Source organism: Miniopterus schreibersii, assembly GCF_964146895.1.
Source record: "Miniopterus schreibersii genome assembly, chromosome: 10".
NCBI lineage: Eukaryota > Metazoa > Chordata > Mammalia > Chiroptera > Miniopteridae > Miniopterus > Miniopterus schreibersii.
The window spans coordinates 1838107-1860997 of NC_138110.1; the positions used below are offsets into that span (position 1 = coordinate 1838107).

Below are 22891 nucleotides of genomic sequence, written 5' to 3' on the forward strand. Positions count from 1 at the left end.
ATCGATACCTTTAGTATTATGTAGTGACCTTTCTTGTCTTTTGTTATGGCCTTCATTTTGAAGTCTATTTTGTCAGATATGAGTATTGCTACCCCAGCTTTTTAAAAAAAAAAATCTTTATTGATTTCAGAGAGAGGAAGGGAGGGGAGAAAGAGAGAGAGATGGAGAGAGAGAGAGAGAGAGAGAAACATCAGTGATGAGAGAGTCGTCATTGATCAGCTGCCTCCTGCACGCCCCTGACTGGGGATCAAGCCCGCAACCAGCCATGTGCCCTGACTGGGAATTAAACTGAGATCTTCTGGATCCTAGGTCAATGCTCAACTGCTGAGCCATGTCTGGCAGGGCTACCCCTGCTTTTTTTAAATTTCTATTCGCATGGATAATTTTTTTCCCCCCTATCCCTTCACTCTCATCCTGTGTGAGTCTTCTGTTCTGAGGTGGGTCTCTTGTAGACAGCATATATGTGGGTCATGTTTTCTTATCCATTCAGCTATCCTATGTCTTTTGATTGGAGCATTTAATCCATTTACATTTAAGGTTGTTATTGATAGGTACTTATTTTTTGCCATTTTAAATCTTTATGCTTACATTTCTCTCTCTCTATTTCCTCTTCTTATTAGAATAGTCCCTTTAACATTTCTTGCAGTGCTAGTTTGGTGGTGATAAACTCCTTTAGGCTTTTTTTGTCTGGGAAGCTCTTTATTTCACCATCTATTTTGAATGATAGTTTTTCTGGATAGAGTGGTCTTGGTTTTAGATCCTTGCTTTTCATTACCTTGAATACTTCAGGCCGTTCTCTTCTGGCCTGTAGAGTTTCTGATGAGTAGTCAGATGACAGCCTTATGGGAGCTCCTTTGTTGGTAACAGATTGTTTTTCTCTTGCTGCCTTTAAGATTCTCTCTTTGACTTGAGTTTTTGGCATTTTAATTATGATGTGTCTGGGTGTGGGCCTCTTTGGGTTTTTCTTGCTTGAGACTCTCTGTGCCTTCTGAACTTGTGTGATTTTTTCCTTGACTAGTTTAGGGAAGTTTTCCGCTATTATTTCTTCAAACAGGTTCTCTATCCTTTGTTCACTTTCTTCACCTTCTGGCACTCCTATGATGTGAATATTGTTATATTTCATGTTGTCCCACACCTCCCTTAATCTGTCCTCCATTTTAAAATTGTTTTGTTCTTTTTGGATCTCTGATTGAGTAATTTTTTCTACCCTGTCTTATAATTCACTGATCTGATCTTCAGCTTCCTCTAATCTGCTGTTTATCCCTTCCAATGTATTTTTTATTTCTGCTATGTCATTCTTAATTTCCTTCATAGTTTCCATATCTTTTCTCATGCTCTTGAGCATCCTTACAATCATTCTGAACTCTATATCTGGTAGATTGCTTATCTCCATTTCATTTATCTCTTCTTTTGAAGAATTCTCTTGGTTCTTCATTCGGGGCTTTTTTTTTGTCTTCCCATTTTGGCTGTATTTTTGGGAATGTTTCTATGTATTATTAGGTAGATCTGCTAGGACTATCAGTCTTTTTGGATGGTCTCTGGTGCAGGTCAATGTCGGACTCTGTTTGTGATTGGCCTTACGTACCCTGTTTGGAGCTTTCAGTGATCCACAGCTTATGGCTTCCTCTGCTGAGGCTCGGTGTGTTTGGAAAGGACCCAGCTGCACACCAAGTCTGCTTTTCTTAGCCCTGAGTCCTGAGACAGATCAGGCAAAGACTCAAAGTATCCAGAGATCTGCTTTAGCTTGAAGGCTGATTGTTAGTCTCAGTCAATTAATGAGCCTCAGGCTGTAGACCACAGCAAGGCTCAACTCCACAGGATGGGGCAAGAGGTTTTTCCAACAGGTTGGGGCAATCGCTTCCCTCTCAGCAAAAACTGTCTGGATGGTAAAGGTTTGCCTGAGAAAGATGTTCTTTGCTATATGGGGGAATAACTCAGTATAGGAATCCAAGCTCTAACCCCATAGCTCCCAACACTGGATTCTCCTCACACAGCTCTAGTCCACTCTGCCCTCCCTCCAGTGGGGCCCAAGGTGTGTCGCTGCACACGAAAGTTTGTGGGTTGGCTCTTTAAGAGGGTCCCTGCATTTCTAGCTCTCTATCCCTGGCAGACAGAAACCCTGCTGCTTTTCACAGCCAGATGTCATGTGGGCACCTTTCTCAGTTCTGGTGCTCTAGGCTGGAGTGCTCAATTTGGGGGTTAGACCCAGAGTTCTCAGTGGGAAACCCCCCACAGCTGAGACCTCCCTCTGGACCTTCAGCTGCTGCCTGTGGGAGCCCAGCCAGCCCTCTCGTGCCTCCATGCTTCCTACCAGTCTCTATGTGGTCTCCACTTTTCCTCCTTGGTTATAAGGGTGCTCTCCAGATTGTCTCCAGTTGATTATTCAGGGTGGTTTTTCTATATTTTAGTTGTAATTCCAGTTTGGTCCTGGGAGAGTGTCAGTGCAGCTTCTGCTTAATCTCCCACCATCTTGGAATCTCTCCATAGAGGTATTTTAAAGACCCTGCTGATAATTCCAATATGTGGGTAACCTCAGAGTTAGATTCTATGGGCAGTTTTTTCCTCTTAATTTAGGGTCACATTTGGGGGTCAGGTCTAGTAATTTTTGATTGTATACTGATCATTGTCAATGATACACTGCAGAGACTCTAGTCCTGTTATCTTTGTCTGAAGGGTGCTGATTTTTGTTATAGCAGGGAGTTAACTTGGCTGACCTGAAATATAAATGTTTCCCTTGTATTAGGTAGCAGCTGAAACCTCTGCTCAGTTCTTTCAATCTTCTTGCTGTTGTTTTTCGCTGGATCTTTGGGGTCTCCCTTGTGTGTGCACAGTTCAGGGGACAGACAAGGAACTGGGCAGAGTTTAGAAGCGGATCTGGCAGTCTCTACCTCTGGCTACATATTTTACAGGATTTATCCTTTCATGTTCCAGCTGCTTTGTCATTCTAACCCCATCTTCCAACTCCTCTGACCAGTAAGATTGTGGTTTTCCATGTGAATTCTGGCTGCCCTTTGAAGCAAGGGCAGGGATGCTTTCAGAGGGAAAGCCACATAATCACAGATCTCACCCAGGGCTGTTTTCTTTTCAAGGGTGAAGTCCCCAACAGTTTTTGCCTACTAGTGGTCACTCTCAAGTAACTACAAGTCGTTTTTTAACAGCCTCCCCCCCAGTGAGTTTATAATTATAATTTTAGGAGTGTTAGTCTGATATACACAATCCTACCATTAGCAGAAGCAGAACTTGCAATTCCTTTATTGTCAAGTGTGGTATATCTAACCTAACATTCTTCATAATGCTCGTGAAAGGCTGCCTAGTAGAGGTGGGCATGAGCTGTACCATATATTTGTTTAAAAAGTACGATATGGCCCTAGCTGGTTTGGCTCAATGGTTAGGGTGTCGGCCCACAAACTGAAGGGTCCTGGGTTTGATTCCTGCTGGGGGCATGTACCTTGGTTGCAGGCTTGGCCCCATGAGGGGTGTGTGCGGGAGCAACCAGTTCATATGTCTCTCTCACATCAATGTTTCTCTCCCCCCCTCCACTTTCTCTGAAAAGCAATGGAAAAAATATCCTCAGGTGAGGATTAAAAAAAAAAAAATGTACTTGATGATACTGCTCTGTCCCCTCTGTTGTGCTTGACAGGGGGACTATCCCTCAAGGACTTTCATACTTAGTGGGGGAGAGAGACTGATAATCACTGATAATACAGTTTCGAAAACTCTGTGGTTGCCCGGCCGGGCGTGGCTCAGCGGTTGAGTGTCGACCTAGGATCCAGGTGATCGGGGTTCGATTCCCGGTCAGGGCACATGCCTGGGTTGTGGGCTCGATCAATGACTCTCTCATCATTGATGTTTCTATCTCTCTCTCCCTCTCTTTTCCTCTCTCTGAAATCAATAAAGATATATTTAAAAAAAGAAAAAAGAAAACTCTGCCGCCATGGCCGGCCACGGGGGTGGTCCTGAGAAGTCGGCATTCTCAGGGGAGGCGGGACGTAGCCAGGCTGGGGGAGCCAGGTGCAGGGAGAAAGCACTTTACACACAGGACTCTGGTAACCACGCACGAGACCAAGTCTAGAAGCTGCAAGGAGCCCAGTGTGACTGGAGCTTGGTGTGCTGGGGGCCAAAGTCAGGGCATGGGGTCCCATGTGACATGCTAAGGAGTTAGATTTTTCTCCTGGGGACAATGGGGACATGATGGGCGGGAGCAGCACAGGCTTGGACAGGTCACCGGCCTCCATGGATGGTGAGTAATAAGCGTGTCAGTCATCCCCGCATGGCTGGGTGCCTCTGGGTGCCAGCAGGCAGGTTCCTGGGTGGGTCCATGATGATTATACTGCTCAGTTACCCAGCAAACATTTTGTAGGTTAACACTGAGCTCCATATCATATATGCAGACTTCTTTTTAAAAAAATATATTTTTATTGATTTTAGGGAGAGGGAGAGAGCGATAGAAACATGGATGAGAAAAACATTGGCTGCCTCCTGCACACTCCCCACCGGGGATCGAGCCCACAACCGGGCATGCGCCCTGACCAGGATGGAATCAGTGACCTCTTGGTGCATGGGACAACACTCAACCACTGAGCCACATCAGCTGGGCATAGATTTCTGATGGACATCTATGGAGTGTCTACCTGGGCCAGATATGGGTAACTCACCAGGTCTCTGGCACACATTTTGTAATGCAGAGCCCAGCCCAGGGCAGTTCTCACTGCTCAGTGAGCTCCTGAGCCCTGGTCCCAAAGACCTAGCCAATCTCCGTTCATGCAGAAGGTCACTGAGTGTTTGCAGTTGGATATGAAGCAATGTGCACAAAACGAGAACACGATTTATCAAGGAAATATGAAGGAAGCCCTTGATTTCAATCTGGCTAAGCTCATTTGCGTTGTTAGGTGTGAGGAGCCGATTTTAACAATCCTTCCAAGCCCCCCTGGCTGTGCTCTTGTGAGTTCCCTACTCCAGAAACAGCCTCCTGCCTGTCCTCTCCGCGTGGCTGCCTTTCATGTTGAGCAATTGGGTAGGCACTTCCTTCGGTCTTACCTTCAGAGCTCTTTTCCAGGCCTTGCTCCCCAGCAGGCTCGAGCATGGGTTTGCATGACTTCTTGTCTGTTAAAACATCAGCTTCCAGAATTAAAGGGCTCATCTCCCAACAGCACCACCTTCTCGCCCATCATTTGGAGCCAATTCCTGCAGCTGCCCTGGACAACCTCTCAAGTTAACAAAGTCTGAATTTTTATTAGACTCAGCTGGGAAACGCATCCTCTTTTGCAAACGCTTGATGTTATGCTCACTCCGAATCTTGCCAGAAGTCAAGTCTAATCGCCTGCAAGAGAAGCCCGGGGCTTTTCAAAGGCCCACAGTTGTCTACACGGGAAGAAATCCCAGCGATAGTAAAGGGGATGAATTCTGAGTGAAGCAGAAAGCTGATGGCCTGGTGGTTCTCGAGGCCGTCGAAGGACTCTGCCCTCCTCTCTGAATCTGCACAGCGCTCAGCACCCACAGCTGGCCCCAAACCGTCCGTCCAGGGCCTGGAGCTGGAATCTGGGAGGCGGTAAGGTCGTGCTGACCTTCCCCAGGCCTCCTTCTGCGTTTCCTCCAGAACAAAGAGCCTCTGCCCAACTCCCTAGGGATGAGCCCAGCGACTGTGAACTGTTCCCTCCTCCATGGTGACAAGAAGAAACAGCCCGGGACTTCCAAGAGCCATCGCCATGGTGCTTCTCCTCTCCTGCCACTCAGTTTAGACTGTGGTCGGACGCGTGGGCGCACCACACCGAGGGCCTGCACGCTTCGCCCAGACACACAGGTTATGGATTTGCCCTGTGTGGCAGAGCTCGTGCTGTGAAGAGACATGATATTCTTTCCAGGAAAAAGCCTGTAATTAACTGTATTTTGGGGAGAAGAACATTCTGCCTGCTCCTCTCCTCCCTGCTTTTCATTTAACATATTTATCAGAATGAAATGCCTCGGCGAGCAGAGAGCTGCAGCTGAGCCCAGCTGCACTCCAAGCGCCCCTCGCTCTGTTTCCCACTCCCACCAGGCTGCACCCGCACTTGCTGGGATTGGGGCTCCTTTCAGGGGCAGCCACCCCCAGAACACGGACAGGAAGCTCATCAGCTTCCTGGAGACAGCAACGGGGCAGAAAAGCACCCCAAAGGAAACCCTTGTCTGTGTGGGAGAAGAAATTAATGCGTGAGGGGGTTGGAGGCAGAAAGTGAGCATACGCGAGGGTGAGTCTGTGCGTACGTGTGTGTGTGTGAGATGGGGGATGTTGTGTGTGTACCTGTGTGCATGCAAGTCTGTGGGCTGCGTTTTTACATCATAACTTCAAGTCCATTTGGAAAAGGCAAATCTTTTAGAGAAACCGTAACGAGATTCCATTTTCTTTTTGCTGAAGATGAATCGCCCCTGAGAGCCCAGCTTAGCTTGGGTCCTGTCTCGGTGGAAGCAGAGCGGGCTCCCCAGGAACGTGTTTCAGCATCAGTCTGAGAAGCTCTGGTAGCCGGCACCACCTGTGCTCAGATCCCCACCAAATCCCACATGCCAGGGGCACTGTGAGTGTGAGCCAACGGGCGCCCAGCACAGTAGCCACTGTTGGGATTGCTTCATGCACTCAGTCATCCAGTCAATCATCCATCCATCCATCCATCCATCCATCCATCCATCCATCCATCTATCCATCCATCCATCCAACAGCTACAGTGCCTACTGTGTGCCAGGGCTGCTTACACACTAGAGATGCAGGCAGGGCCTCTGCCTTCAGGAGGCCTTTTCTTTGACAATTAAAGAACCAAAGTGAAGTCAGATACACTAAGTGCTATGGACAAAATAAGGCAGGACAGTGGGTAAAGGAAGACCAGGCTTGGGGAAGGTTGATGACTTGGGTCCGACTGCTCACCCAGGCCACCTCCTGGCCCTGGGCTCTGCAGCACAGCTGGGCCACAAGTCGACAAGGAACACACTGCTCTCATCTCAAAAAAGCCGCTGTGGCAGAGCTGCTCACCACACGTGCCCTTTCCTCCCGGGCACAGAGCTGGCCGATGTTCCTGGTATCCCTTGCAATCACACATGGACCAAGGCTGGGTTTTGGTCAGTGGAATTCAGGTAAACAGATACACGCCACGTCCACCTTCCAGACCTGGGGCCTCACTCTGGGCCTGACACCCACAGATGACCTTCACCGGATCAAGACATAAGCCTCCATGTGTGAGGTTTCTGGCATTTTGCGGATGCCCGTCATAGCAGCCAGCCAGCCCTCACCCACACCCACGCTATGCTCACAGCCTGTTCAGGTGGGAGATTCGGCCTGAAGGTGGCCCTCCCCACAGGGCTGCTGGACACGTCAGAGTGTCCCAGGAGCAGAGGAAAAATTCTCTCCAAACCGCAGCAACACTGAAGATGAGAAATAGTGTGTCTGAGCTGCTGGCATGGTCTCCCTGCTCTGCAGAGCTTGCAGCTTTGCTCAGTGGACACCTAACACCACGTTCCCAGCTCCTTCCCCCACAGCTCTGGCTTAGAAATGTCCGCAGCAGTGTCCTCAGGAGCCTGCACCTGCAGGGACTCAGGAGGCCTGGTTTCGCAAGGTTTGTGTCACCTGGGCAACTCTTCCTGCTTTGCAGCTGCTCAATTGGAAAACGCAGCCCGTCTACATCAGAGCGTGCAGATGTCGCTGTGACACTGCGAGGAGAAACACGCCCATCAGCACGCCCACCGGGCCCGTCAGGAGACCCGAGCCCTCCGTGGGCCTGGGTTTTAATGGAGGCTCCACTATACAGGTGCAATTGGTTCAGTCATTGCCCACGAACCCAAAACTGTGGACTGGGAATCACAAACTCCGTCTCAAGACTTGTGACTTTTCAGCAAGATCGTCATCACAGACATGCCACCGTTCAGTAACTTAGTTATAATTGGAAAGACCTTTGAATAATCAGACCAAAGACAGGTGTCAGAGGTCAAAGGCCAGAACCAAAGCCCCCGCCTTGCCTCCTCCCACTCGAGAGCAGCCACTTGACAGTAACCGAGAGACAGGGGACCCAACTCACGCGGCCCACCTGCCATGGATGGCTTGATAGCCCCTCTGGGTCTCTCTGCTCTGTGACAGTCTGTGTAACACTCATTACCGAGAAGGAGAAATCTCGACCTTAGACACCAAACGCAAACCCATCCCTCGTGCCAGGAACAAGCCCGTCAGACCCGATGAGCAAGATCCGCAGAGCAGAGGCTAGGAAGCCGGGACCTTCCCCACCAGGGGGGTCCCCCGTGGAGGAGGGGTTCCCCACGCAGGGGGTTCTGCACTCACCCGCACGAGCTGCTGTGGGAAGGGCCCGCGTGAGTTCTCTGGCACGTTGATGGGTGGGATGACCCAGTCCCGCTTCTGTCTCCGCAGCCCGCTGGAGTGCAGGTGCTGGGGCCACAGCAGCAGCGTGTCGCTTGGAGGCTGGGAGGGGTCCAGGGCCACAGTCTTCTTTCCCTTCTGCGGCATCTTTCGGGAAGGGGAGAGAAGAGCCAGAGTGCGGTTAAGCTCTGCACCAAGGAGAAGGCGTCGGCTCAGAGAGTCTGTATTCTCTGGTCTACAGGGAAAGATTACACGATGCTGGGACCAGGGGCTAAGTGTCAGGAAAACGTCAAGTGAGTCCCCATCTGCACAAAGAAATCGATTACAGAATTAAGTGGTGGGGAAGAAAACACAACAAAGAAGAAAAGGTAATTCACTTTTCCACCAATAGAGTGGATCCAGGCTTCTAAATCCCCCCAAACGGAAAAAAATCACAAAGGGAAAGATGAATACATTTTAATTTAAGACTTTTATGAAAATATATCTTAAAAGTAATTGAGGAACTTGGGAAAAGCAATTTATGATGAATCCGACAAAAGGTTAACAGCCTCGCTATATAAAGAGTTCTTACAAGTCAATAAATAACTTGAATTTTTTTATAACAGGGAAACGGCACGAATAGATACTGAACAGCAACATAAACAAGGACCAATAAACTTCTAAAAATGCTCATGTTTTCCAGTAATCAAACACCACCAATCAGAGCAGTGTGTTCTCTTCACTTAACCGAGTGACCCTCAGCACCGAGGGCTGTGCTGCGAGTGAGTCTGCAGAGGGTGAAGGCCGAGGGTGCGGGGCTCGGCGGGGAGCAGACCTGGGTCTCATACTTAAGTGCACGCGAGGATTTGTGACACTGGCCAAGTCCCTTGATCTTGCCAAACTCCAGCCACTTCTCCTATGGAACAGGGGAGTGACAATAGCGCTGCATTCAGAGGGTTCCACGGGGATCACACTGGTAAGTCCCCGTACCTGGCGGTGAGCCCGGGGCTGGACGGTGGCTGCACCGACGCCGATGGGGGTCACTGCTGTCGGCACCGACCGTAGCCCGCCTGCCTCCAGTCTGCCAGCGACTAGCAAGAGCTTCAGGTGGCTCCACAGCTAGAAATCTATCCCAAAGCAGCTACGTGTGGACAAAAATCTCCGCGTTCAGATGCTCACTGCAGATGTTTTTATACTAACATTATATATAGAAAATAAAAATACCAGAACAAATCTCTGAATGCCTGGTGGCAAATAGTGTAAAATGCATTTCGCTATGTTCTTATCTTGGGATGTTACAGGCACTACAGGCTCCTCTCTGAAAACAAGGACATGGAGAAGCGGCCTAGTACAGACGTAGCACGAGTCTTAGTGTTTCAAGGGTCCAGAAGAGATGGGACAAAACGCGTCCGGGCGCCCGCCTGGCTTCCTCCATTCACCAGGGGTCTTGCTCGTTCGTTTTACTTTATTCCTTTTACCTGTGTACCTGAATGTCACCATGTGCACGGCTTTTCATAATTAAAAGAACTTAAGAACTTCATGTGCACGCGTGACACTTATGCACACGTCGCCTCCATGTCTATGTTCCGAGCCCCCGGCACAGCTCAGCAGATCTCAGCACAGCGCTCGTGGCTGTGTTCTCACGGCGAAGGCGGACCATGGTCCAGGACAGCCCGACGCAGAATGGACAAGACTGGCTGGAGGTGCCTGACCAATCCTAGGGGGGTCTCCACCCCGCAGCTGGGCTCAGGGGCCCCCGAGGACCCCGGCTGGTCTTAGCATCGCCTCCGTGGACAGAGAAACTTCCCTTTCCCTTTCGCCAAAAAGCTGCATAGCAGTAAGTTAACATGGACACAAAACTGCCTCATTGATGCCCCCAAAAATCTTTTACCCGCCCTGAATGCCCAAACTTAAAGCTGCATAAATGGAAAAACCCATCTGGACCAGCCGCACTCCTGTGAGAGGCCCCCCGGGACTCCCTCCTCTGGGTCCCTCGTATTGTTCCTACGATCAAGAGTTTGCAGCAATTAACACCAAAGGCGTCCCTGCATCACTCGCATCCTTAGCAAGGAGCCACGCAAGGAAGGTATCCCTACGGGCCCTGCTTCCCAGGGGATGTGACATTGTTCTAACTTCTGTTCAAGTCAAGCGGATAGGTGCTGCCTCGGGACCAGTCCTCAGTCAGGACACAGGGCAGGGTCCTTTCCAGGGTCCTTCTGAGCCTCACAGAGCTGTGTTTCGGACAGTCCTGGCCACACGCTCTCCCCCGGCAGCCAGAACACAGACAGCTGCTTTCCACGCCTACAAGGGCGGCCTGTGCCTTGGAGGTTCCGAGTGGTCCCCACAGCCTTCACCCAAAGCCACCCCTCTGCCAACTCAGTGGGAGGCGTCAGGACCTTCACTTTACTAGGGACACAACAGGGGGCCTCAGAGAGGCCAAGGCACTTCCGAGGGTCATCCAGCTCATCAGGCAGAGGCAGGATTTGAGGCCTGGGGGTCGGACTGCGAGGCCAGAGCGCCTGGCTGAGTGTGACCCTCCTCTGCTGGAGTCGCTCTGCCTGTGAGGTCTCGTCCCTGTACGGGTCCCCCTGGGTGGGCTGGGCAGAAATCAGCATTCCCACTGACTGAAGGGGGGAGAAGCCGCACCCAGGATGTGGCGCTAAACCTCAGGATGGAGGGAGAGCTCTGAGGTCCCAGCAGGCCAGCTTCCAGGGGGCTGGTCAGAGATGCACAGTCGTAGGTCCCGTCCAGGATTCACCGCACACAGGTGATAAGGCTCCACTGTGCCCAGGTACCTGCCTCAGGAGGAGGGGCCTGGTTGGAGTTTGTTGTTGAGCGTGCCCCCTCAGGGCAGCAGACAGACTTGCCCAAACGAAGCTTGCACGGGATGATTCGGGAGCCTGGGCCACAAGCACATCCTGTATGTGTGTGTGGGGGTGGCTGTCGGTGTGTCCCCCACGCCCCCCACGCCCCCCTCGTGACAGTGCTGAGAGCACAGGTCTGCCTCACCCGTGGTACTTGGACATCAGCAGAGGCTCACCTGAGCCCTTTGAATTTCAGACTCAGACTTTCAAAGGGTTTCCATAGAGCCACTAAAAACCAAACCAAACCAAACCAAACCAAACCAAACCAAACCAAACCAAACCCTGCTTTATCTTCATCTGCTCTGGAAGAGCTCGCCTGGTGTTAATTTCCCGTGTTGTTTAAACAAATGAGACTATTTTAAAGCTGTGAGACGAATGTAATAAAATCTGGTGAAAATCTCTGCCAGCCCTGTATCGGCGTCAGCCAGGAAGACACACCCACTTCTCCCGGAGAAGGTCGGGGTGCCAGGTGGCGGCTCGGGTGGGAGAGCGGGCCCGTGTGGAGCACGGCGTGTGGATGCTGCACGTAATTGTGCTGACTGTGAGCAGCCTCCAGGCCCCTCAAAGTGCCTCCTCACAGGTGTGGCACGTTGCCCTAGCACCCCCTGCTCTGTGTTTCTGAGCTAACGGCACTGAGGTCTGGGCGATGGTAAGACAGTGGCCTCTACATACTGTCACTGAGGATTATGTGCCCGCAGGTGGCATGCAGGTGTGTAGAGGCACACATGTGTATGCGTACATGCACACACAGACACATACATACGTGTCCCCGGCTCAGGGCCACGTGTGAGCCAGTCCTTGCTCTAGGATGGCTGGGGGCGTGTCTCTAAGGTACGGCCTCGGCAGGGGCCAGATGCTCATTTGCGAAGCCCTGACTGTCTGATTCTCAACCAGCCTCTATTTACAAAGCATTTCTCATTTTGGCTCCCCTCTCCCCACTGAGTCTTAATTGTGCTTCGAATGGGGTTCTGTCTGATGACCCCAGGCTGGGGTCCCAGTGTTGGGCATGGGACCTTGGACTCCCTCTGGACCTCAGCTTCCCCATTCAAGAGGCCCCCTGGACAGCTGGGGTGGGGCAGTAAGCCTGGCGAGACAGGCGATGTCGACCCTGAGCCCCGCAGATGCGCCACGAGGGCACTGCTCCGCGGATGCTGGCTCTGGAAGACAGACCATGTCTGGGCGGGACCCCTTCGCAGGGTGTGTCCACTCTGGCCTGGCATGTGGGGCTCTGGGGGCCCAGGATGGGCGATCTTTCCCAATCAGCTTGTCCATGGCCCTGGCACCCCTCTCGGGGGGGTTTCCGGCCCAATCGCAAGTGCAGGCACCTCTCTGTCCCGGGACAAAGTGACGAAGCCCTCACGCTGCAGGGCGCCCGCTGCTCTTTAGGGACAAAGTGACAGTGAACGAGCTCAGGGAGAGAGAGGAAGCCGTGAGAACAGAGACAGCTTCCGCTTCCACTGCCAGGCCAAGCCCCCAGTTCACGGGCGAGCTGCACGATGCAGAGAAACCTCATCGTTCCCACCCCGTCCCCAGCCCCAGCCCAACCCTGAACCGCAGGGACGCCCACCCGCCGCCTTCCTCCTGCCGCCCCTCATCCTGCACGCCGTGGTCCGGAGCCCCTCCCCGAGCCCGCCGCCCTGTGCCCGCCTCGCCGCTCGAGGGTGGCTCTCGGGTCCGACTGAGTGTAATCGGCTGAGACTCCAGGTGAGTCTTCGGGGACTCATCAGAGTTACCAAGAGGCTGGGTGGCCCCCCTCCCGCCGTCACTCGCGAGGAAAAGATGAATAATGCACAACTGACCCGGGGCAGGTTTTAAATTACTGCATTTTTTTTTTAGAGGAAAAAAAAGTGTCAGGGGAAGACGAGAGTCATGCCTCCTCCAGTCACCATGCGAAGGTTATAATTTATTCCATCTTTCTACTGTCCAACTATGAACTTGTGGGAACAGAGAATTAGGAAGAGCCAGGAGGGAGGATGGCTGTGACCAGCGGGCTGGCTCCTGAAACACTCAGGGTGATGCTGAACAGGGGGTGCAATAATCCGTGGTCAGCCTTAGGTGCAGGAGCCCCTGGGTGCCTCCGATGGGCGCCTCCCCCCAGGTTGGCAGGTGAATGAAAAGTGAGGGAGTTTCCGTATGATAGGAACGCTGAGGATGGGGCCCCCTGCACGCCTTTCTGACCCAACAGATTTGGCCCCACAGGTGGGGTCCAGGGGTGTGCGTGGTGGACGTGCCCCTGAGACATCGGGAGCCACGTGAGGACTCCACGTGCTGCAGACAAGGAGGAAACATGGCATTTCTGAGATGCACGGAGACTCCGGAGAAAGGGCAGTGCATGGCCAGGCCTCTGAAGCAGACAGGCCGGTGGGAGCAGCACTGAGAGCCAGGCCCGGGAGCGGACGGATGGGGCGGGGACTGGGTGGCCTGTGTGGGGGGAGCGAGGCCGCCCTGTTCTCCCCAGAAGGTAGCGCGGCAGAGCCGCTCCCCTCGAGTGCCTGAATGTGGAAACTGCCTCAAAACTCCCCGACGCCAGCTCCCGAGCGCCTTGCTAAGGAGTGCCCCGCAGCCTGGCCTTTGACAACGGGGTCCCAGATGACAGCCTGATGTCCCCGACAGGCCATCCCACCAGTCGGGTCCTGGGCTGACCTGCTGGATGCTTCCTGAGCACCTTAAATTCCCCCGTTTTGAGAAAATGGCGTGGACACAAGTCCACCTGATTCAGTAATGCTATTTATGGAAAAATCTCCAAGTTAGGTTCCCATGGGACATGCCAACCTGGCGCGGTGACCACTGAAGCCTGTGGGGCCCCTCCTTAATCAAGGGCTCAGCCTCGCCCCCAGATGTAAGCATCAGCTTTCGTTACCCAGGACAGCGCCTCCCCGGGAAGGTCCCTGGGCCACCCGGTTTCTCTGTGGCATGGCTGGGCAGACCCCTCATGCTGAGACAGGCTTCTTCAGAGCAGTGCCGGTGGCTGCAACTGGCAAAAGCAGATAACGAGGGGTGTGTGGGTTCCCCGACTCTGCCAGCTCTCCCCGTCTCCCGCACGGCCCTCCTGCCGGTGGCTGACGCATCACGGGCATCTCCAGGATGGGAGGTCTGGGAGCTCTGGCCCCTGAAGAGGTCGCTGGGACCAGCCCTCCCCTCTTGGGGCACACGGCAGTCGCCAGCACAGCCTACGGGCCCTTCTTTCCTTTCAGCCGAACTGCCTGGGACGTCCAGCTTCTGGCTCTCGGGCCCTGCGCCCTGCCACTCGCAGACCCATTGATGTGTCTCACTGGCCGTTCTGATGGCTTTGCCGTCTGGGCGAACGGGGCCAGGCCCCGCTGTGTGGACAGCGGGTCTCAGGGCCCGGTGTCCCGAGGTCGCTCAGTTCCTTGGGGGCCTACAGTGCACCGCTTTTGTCTTGTGAACAGGCGTGACGCAGGCTGGAACCGGGCGGATAGACGTTCCCCCGATATCAACGTCATCGACGACTCTCCTCTGTGGCTCCCACTCAGCAATCTTCCCGTTTTCTCTGCTTCCTTAAACTTTGGGGTAAACACACTTCAATAAAGGAAATAGCCTGTCCCCCGCCCCACTCCCCCAAATATCAAACCTGCTGCTGATTGCCACCGATGATCATTAGATTTCTTAAAAAAAAAAAAGAGAGGCCCTAAAGTCTATGCCGACAGTTCACTCCAGTATCTCCTCCTTTCCTTTCCATGTATGTTGGAAGAACAGCACGTTCTGCTCACCTGCAAACATGTGTATTTAAAACATTCAGCCAGGGGACGGAGAGCAGCCTCCGGCTGGTTTCCATGGCAGCTAAGGATGGACAGAATGAGGCAGTTTAACAGACACAAATGACACGACAGAGACGCCTCTGCTCTTCACAACAGACGCCGTGAGCCGTTCTCAATGACGCGCAGGGCTGGTTCTGAAGAGGTGCTCGGTGGGCTCCTCTTCCCTCCACGACACCACGGGGGCAGCTGCACCGCTGGTCCCCAAGCCCCACGCTGTACCCCATTTCCCGTCTCTTCTAAGAATGGGGCTGTTTTGGAGGTTCCCACAGAAATCACAGAGAAATGTTTCCTGAGTGAAAGGGCACGCGCGGTTCCTCCTTCTGCGCGTGGGAGGAAGGCCTTAGTGCTCACGCTTCCCTACCTGCCGCCCCTCCCGCCGGCTCAGCCAGGCCGCGACCCCAGGACCCTACCTGCCGTCCCCTCCCGCCGGCTCAGCCAGGCTGCAACCCCAGGAAGGCGGGGCACCAAGGGCCAGGCCCGCAGGCGTGGGACTCGGCCTCTCGGCTCCTCGCTGGGCGCGTGGCGCGGCCTGGGGCGCCAGGCGGCCGGGCTGCGGCTCTGAGGCGTGGGCAGCCGGGGGGGGGGCGCTGCATGAGGCTCTGCAGGCGACTTCTAACCATCGCCACTGCCTCGCGCGCGGAGAGGCCTCACGCTGTTCCTCGGCAGCGTCAAAGCCGTATCTCTCGAAATTTCACGTATCTCAAATCTCATCCCTTTCCCCCTCCAGCCTGGCCTCCCCCAAGAGTGAAGACAGGACAATGCCCCAAACTGCACAGCCCCCGGGGCAGGCAGGACGAAGGCCCGACCGGCCAGGGCACAGACGTCACCGCTTTATGGGCTATGATGCGACTGCCGCCACCCAGCAGAGACGCGGGAAAGGAGTCGCCAATTATCAGACGCCCTTCATCTGTGTGTGTGCGTGTGCGCGTGCATGTGTATGTATGCACACACGTGGGCATGCGTGTATGTATAAATGTGTATCTGTATACATGTGCACACGTGTATATGTGTATGCATACGTGCATGTGCATCTGTGCACACATGTATATTTGTACACGTGCAGGTGTGTATCTGTATCTGTGTCAGTGTTTATATGTGTATATGTATATATATGTATGTATGTACATGTGTATGTCTGTGCATGTGTGTATGCATGCACGCGTGTATCTGTATATGTGTGTATGCGTGTACATGTGTGTGTGACTGCTACGTCTGGCAGAGTTACTTTCCCTTCCTCACCTCCCCAGTGCACCATGACCCCCAGCGCCTGGGCTGCCCCACACCTGACTGTAGACCAGGGTCTGCCCCCTCAGAATGGCCGACATCTGGGGCTGGATCATTGTTTGGGGGGCCGTCCTGGGCACTGGGGGGTGTTGAGCAGCATCCCTGGCTCCCGCCCCCTTGATGCCAGGGGCATTCTTTCCTCCCCCAGCTGTGATAGCCCCAGATGTCTCCAGGCTTCTCCCTCACATATGCTGGTGAAAGACTTGCTCTAGAGAATCAAGAAAATTACGTTTAGTGAGAACTATCTGAAACGAAAGTACACTTCGGTTTACAGAAAAAAATACAATCACCGTAAAAAAATTAAATTAGTAAGTTAAGCCAAAATGTGTCACTTTTCCCAGAGTTGTTAGTGGTGGAAATGAATGGAGTTGTTCAGGCTGGTGTCAATTAGTGAGAAAAACGGTCCGTTCCGTCTGCGCTGGCGATTCTGGAAGGCCTCGGCTAGGATGGCGGAGTGTTTGACTGGGGCCGTAACTCAACCAGACAAACTGGGCCTGGGAGCCCCCGCCCCTGCTGTCACGGTCAGGAGTGTCCCACCTGCATGGCCCTTTCTCACCCCCACGCTCCTCACACTGCCCTAGGGGTCTTCAGCAAACCACCTGCGCAGGCTCTCTTGTCTTGTCCCCTTCAGTCTCACTGAGACAGTGTCCTGGGCGGCGTCCTCCACAGGGACAGCCAGGCGAAAGTGGCCAGCGACACGTGAGGCTTCTCTCCCTGGGCTTTTCAGCCTGGCCATGACCCTGGTGGAGCTGCAGAGCCCGTCCCCTATGAGGCCACTGGCAGCCTGGAACAATCTAAGTGTGACCTCCACCTCCTGACTCTTGCCCGCCCCAGAGCAGCCAGCAGGCCCCGGCAGCGAGAGGAGGGCCAGGTTAGGTGCGTCGGCCCTGGGACGGGGCTGCAATCAGAAAACAAGGGGCAAAGGCACACCCTCCCCCAGGTAGAACAGCCCCCCCACCTTCACTCCTAAAGGAGCTGAAGGCTGTAATTATTTGGGGGAGCTCTTTGTCCACTGAGTACCCACCCCAGGGTGCGGCTGCTGGGGCTGTGGGCTCTGCTGGCCGCCTGTGTGGGTTTTTCCTGGGGAGAAAGGCACATAAATACATGTGAACATATGTGTCTCAGCCCCCACGGGGGTCTTAGCAAACCTGTCCTCGCAGACTGTGGAGCTGAGTGGCTGGACAAAGAGGTCTTGAGGGCGCCTGGGGCGCTGGGCGGGATCTCAGGTGGGGACTCACATCCCGCCTTTGGGGTGACGGGAGGCCAGTCTGCACGCCCTGGGGCTAAGTCCACCTCAGCAGGAAGACAGGTCCACCCCTGGTGTGGGTGTCCAGGGGCCACCATATCAAGCCCCACAGACTGGGGGGTTTAGCAACAGACATTTGCCGTCCCAGACATCTCGGCTTCAAGGCAGGAAGTGCGGGATGAAGGCGGGCGGGCTGGCTCTGGAGGCCCTGGGAGGATCTCTCCAGGCCCCTCTGGGGGCTCTGGTGGTGGCCGGTCCTCTTCGGCGTCCTGGCCTGTAGAAGCATCACCTGCTCTGTCCCCATTGTAACACAGTGTTCTCCTTGGCATGTCTGTGTCCGCCACCTCTGCCCTTCTGTAAGGACGCCGGGATGCGAGATGAGTTTGACCTCAGCTTCAGCGATGACAGCTGCAAACCCTACTCAGATGCCGTCCACTCTGAGGGCCTGCAGGTCAGGGTGTCCACATAGGAGCTTTAGGGGTACAAATTCAGCCCACCACCTGGGGAGGCAGGACCCTGAGGACAGAACCCGCATCCGGCACAGGGCCCAGTTTGACGCCGGAGTGTTGCTCGGCCGAGGGTCTTTCATAAACGCCGATGCGAGAGATTAGAGCCAATATTAGTTTTATAAACAACAGTTTCCTTTTTGCAAATTGTACCCACAGGCCCCATCGCCACTTCCAAGCTCAGCAGCCGCCTGCCAGCTGACAAGTGTGGGGAAGCTTGTTCCCAGTGTCCGCCGTGGGGCCGGGGCATTGCTTGGGTTCCCCAGGGGCCATTCGGCGCACCCGTGGAAATGCGTGGCCTCGTTTGCATAACTGAACTGCTACGGGCTCTCTTGAGACCGAGCGCACAAAGCTTCTCCCGACTCCTGCCGTGCCGCCCGCCTTTCAGGTGCTGCCAGGAGCAGAGAGGACCGGAAGGACAAAAGTGGCCAAATTTTCATGGTTCATCTGACTGTGAAGCTGTCAGTTTGCCGAGAGCCTCTGAGTAATAGGTGGGAAGAGGCCCTGGAGAACGGAACCTGCAGCACCGGGGAGCGGGGTCCCCACGGCGCCGTCCTCCTGGGAGCTGCTTCAAGGCTCCTTTCCTAAGAGTGTCCTGCGACGTCTAACACTGAAAACTGCTCCTCTGAAGGAGGGCGTGTTTCTAGCACCTTCTGCCGACAGAAACCTTACTCACTGTGTCCCTGTCTGAACACCCCCACCTTGTCCAATCCCAGCCGGGGAGCCCTCTGCATGCATTTAAAAAAATGTGTTAGCCCTGGTCGGTAGCCCAGTGGTTAGAGCATTGGCCCGCGGACTGAAGGGTCCCAGGTTCGATTCCAGCCAAGGGCACGTCCCTCGGTTGCAGGCTCTATCCTGGCCCTGGTCGGGGTACGTGTGGGAGGCAACCCCATCGATGTGTCTCTCACATTGATGTTTCTCTTTCTTTCTCTCCCTCCCTCCCACTCTCTCTGAAAAGCAATGGAAAAAATATCCTCTGGTGGGGATTAAAAAAAAAAGTGTTAAAATTGTGAATTATAAACTACCTGCAGAAAAGAGCCTGAAACATCAGTGAGCAGCCGAATGATCACAGAATACACACCTGCTCCCAAGCCCTGCCTCATGTCCCCACCCAGCCCGCCTCCTCCTGCCTCCCGTGGGCGACCTCCGTCCGACTGTCACAGGCTGGGACCTGGTGAGCTCAACCCCACGGCGTGCGCATCCTGCCTGGACGCCGGTCTTCTTTCCCTCACATGTGTGTGTGGCTTCACTCATGTCGCTGCTGCTACCTGGAGTCTGTGGGACTGAGCCCCTTCCCGGGGGGTCTGCGCTGAGGCTGGGAAGTCAGTGTCAGGCTGGATTACGCGGTAGGCCTCCAGGGGTGTCTGTGGAGAACTTGAGAACTGCTTGGTGTGGGGAACCCCTCCCTTTGGCGTCAGACGTGTCTTGAGTAGAGGGAGTGTTTTCCTTTCAAGTAAGTACATGTATGTTCAACTGGAAGTGAGCACGCCAAACATCATCTAAAGACGTTGCGCCCAAATACTCCCCCCTGGGAGTGATGACAATCCCAACAGCGCCACGTTCTCCTGGGGCTGGTGCTTTCAGTCTAAGTTTAGCCTCCTCTGCGTGGTCCTGCTGAGGCTACTCGTCCGCACTGACCAGGCTCTGGGCTCTCCGTGGTGCTCGGCCTGATTATGTGTCTCACCCGAGCCTTGCCAGGTTGTCCATCTTCACCTGGTGATCCACACTCTCTGTACACTCCGGATGTGAGTCCTTAGTCACCAGGTGTAACAAATGTCCCCTCCCGTCCCGGCTCATCTTTTCACTTTCTCAAGTGTGTGCTTTGATCGGTAGAGAGGTGCAAAGGTGGCCCCGCGACATGCTCCCCACACTCTCTGCCACTTATCTGGCCTTGTCTTGCTCACATAGATTCACAACCCACGGGGATCTGATGGTGGGTGTGGCGTGGGAGGCACCACTGGCCAGCGTCATTGGTGGAAAAGACAGTCCCCCCTTATCCGAAGCAGTGCCTGGGAAACGTTCCATTAAAGGGCCAGAGAGTTAAAGGATTTTAGGCACTGCGGGCCAAGAAAAAACCAAGGATATTAATACAGGTACTTTTACAACCATTTTAAATTGCAGGGACAATTCTCAGCTTGCAGGCCACTGAAAGGCGGGGGGCGGGCGGTGGGCGGCAGGCGGCGGGTCTGGGGTGCCTGCAAGCTGTGGCTGGTTGACCACAGAATGCTACTCCTACAAAAAATTGAGGGTCTACACCATGTGCTTTTGACAAAATTTGTCATATTGTACATGTGAAGTGGGTGAATTTTGTATAAAAGTGATACCTCTATGAAGATGATTTTTAAAAGACATTAAATGCTTTTTCTGGGCTTGCTATTCTGTTCCATTTGTCCATCTGACCCTCTTTGCACTCAAACCACACCATTTTAGCTCTTGAAGTTCAGGGGTTCTCCCTGAACCATTGCAATGTTGCTGTCAGTGACTGGAGACTGCTCTGGCTGCATGTGGGGTGGTGGGGGCGCTGCTGCCCTCTATGGGGTGGAGGCCAGGGATGCTGTCAACACCTCAGTCAAGACGGCCCCAAACGCCAACAGCAGGGAGGTGAAGACCCTGGCTGGGTCTGCTAGTGTGTCTTGATGTCTGAGAGACCAAGTTCCCTGCGTTTCTGTTGTCCTAGGCCATTCTTGGTCTTTGCATTTTCATTTAAAAAATGTAAAGTCAGCCCTTTACGAACAAGTAGACAAAGCCCATGCTGGGACTGTGCTGAGTTTGCAGAAACCTTTGGGTAGAACTGATATCCCCACAGCATGAAACCTGCTAAGTGCTGAGCCCGGCACACCCTCTCTTTTTAAAGGGGTCTCTAATTGTTCTCAATAATACGGAAGGGTCTTGAGCAGTTTTTGGTAGGCTTACCTCTACTTACGTGATCGTTTTTCGTATCAGGTTCAATTTCACTTCTAATTACTTATTCCTGGTCCATAGAGGTATAATCACTTTCACATCCTTGTTGTCCTCACTCGATTCCAATACATTATCCACAGATTCTTCTAGATTTTCTTCATTCACCATCATATAAGCTACAAATAATGTTGGTTCTATTTATTCTGACCGCCTCTTCCTGCCTAACCTTGGCTTGAGCCTCCGGCGTGTGATGTAGGAATGACCTTGTCCTATTTCTGAATGTCAAGGAAGGCTTTGGGTATTCCAACAGGAGACTGCAGGTTTGCTGTCTTTTTTTGTTGTTAATCCTCCCCTGAGGATATTCTCCCGCACTGATTTTTAGAGAGAGTGAAGGCGGGGAGAGAGAAACATCCATGCGAGAGAGACACATCGATGGGTTGCCTACCTCATGAGCCCCAGCTGGGCCTGCGATCGAACCTGCAACCCAGGTGCATGCCCTTGACTGGGAATCAAATCTGTCTAACCGCTGAGCACACCGGCCAGGGCTGCGGTCGGCTTTCTGTAGACACCCTTTGTGGGATTAAGGATCCCTTCTTTTCCTCACTGGCTGAGTATTTTCTTCCCGAATGGAGGTTAAATTTTGCAGGTGGCCATGCGGTCTTCACCCTTTACTCTGTGTTGAATTGCGTGGGTTAACTTTCGTACGTTAAACCAAACTTGCACTCTTGGAACAAACCAGTACGGCCATGATTTAGTCTGTGGTTGGATTCCAGCCTATTATTTTGCTTAGGTATTTTTCCCATCTACTTCTGAGCAAGGCTGGCCTATAATGACCTTCTCTCTTGCTGTTCTTTTGAGTTTTGGCTGGTTCTGGACACAGCTCTTGCTGGCTTTGAGTAGGGCTCTTGGTGGTTTTGAAATGGCACCTGTTTGGTTGGTGGAACAACTCTTGTTCAGCTCTCTGGGCAAGTTTACACAGGATTAATCTTTATTTTTGATCCTCACCAGGGGATACATTTTTATTGATTTTTAGAGAGAGAGGGAGAGAGAAAAACATCGATGTGAGAGAAACATGGACTGGTTGCCTCCCATTAGAGCTCCAACCTGGGATTGAACCCCACCTAGATATGTGACCTGACTGGGAATTGAACCTGTGACCTTTTGGAGTATGGGGTGACGCTGCCACCAACTAAGCCACCCGGCCAGGGCTACGTAGGATTAGTTTTAACTGTTCCTTAAGGTTTGGGTAGAATTTACCAGTGGAGCCATGACAGTGTGGGCATTTCTTTTTTATAGGATTTTAATTTAAATTTGGTTTGGAATAATAAAACAGTTCAGATTTTCTTCTCATGCTAGTTTTGGTAAGCTGTATATTTCTAGAATGTTATCCATGCCATGTATGTTTTCAAATATATTGGTGTGGATTGTGCATGATACCAACTATCTTTCCAGTGCCCGTGACATTGGCCACAGCGCCCTCTTTCGCTCCTGGTTGGGGTTGTTTGCAGGTTTTTTTCATGCAACTGGACTGGCTTAGTCGTTCATAGAGCCAGCTTTACCTGCTGATTCTTCCTAGCACTTTCTCCTCTTGGTTTTACTGTTTCCTTCTTTCTACTTTGTGTTTCATTTCCTGTTCTTTTTATAACTTCTTGACATGGATGTCTAGATTGAGGATTTCCTGCCTTGTCCCAGAACATCAGCCACTAAGTTGGAGAAGCCCTGGTTCAAGCCCACGCCCCAGGCAGCCGAGCTCCCTGACATCGCTGGGCTCGGCTGCCCCTAAGAGTAATTTCTTACTCCTCTCTGGAACATGGGTTCTCCCGGGTAGCAAAGGGGCTGTGCTCACACGGCTCAGCTTCCCCATCTGCAAGGAGGGGACAGTGACCGTGCCCATCTGTGGAGGTGTGAGGAATAGATGAATTGATACCATGTAGAGCAGGGTCTAAGTGACGTCCTAGAAGTCACAGGGAGCTTTGGTTTTGAAGTAAGAGGAAACAGGAAGC

At 53.0% G+C, this 22891-nt stretch overlaps 1 protein-coding gene across 1 annotated transcript in view; it reads right to left on the reverse strand.

Moving 5' to 3' along the window:
- CDH4 (cadherin 4) overlaps positions 1–22891 on the reverse strand; it is a 346064-nt gene that overhangs the window by 83793 nt on the left and 239380 nt on the right. The window contains exon 4 of the mRNA XM_081149202.1: positions 8294–8476. Within this exon, the coding sequence (XP_081005328.1) occupies positions 8294–8476 (183 nt within the window). The remainder of the gene's footprint in view (positions 1–8293; positions 8477–22891) is intronic.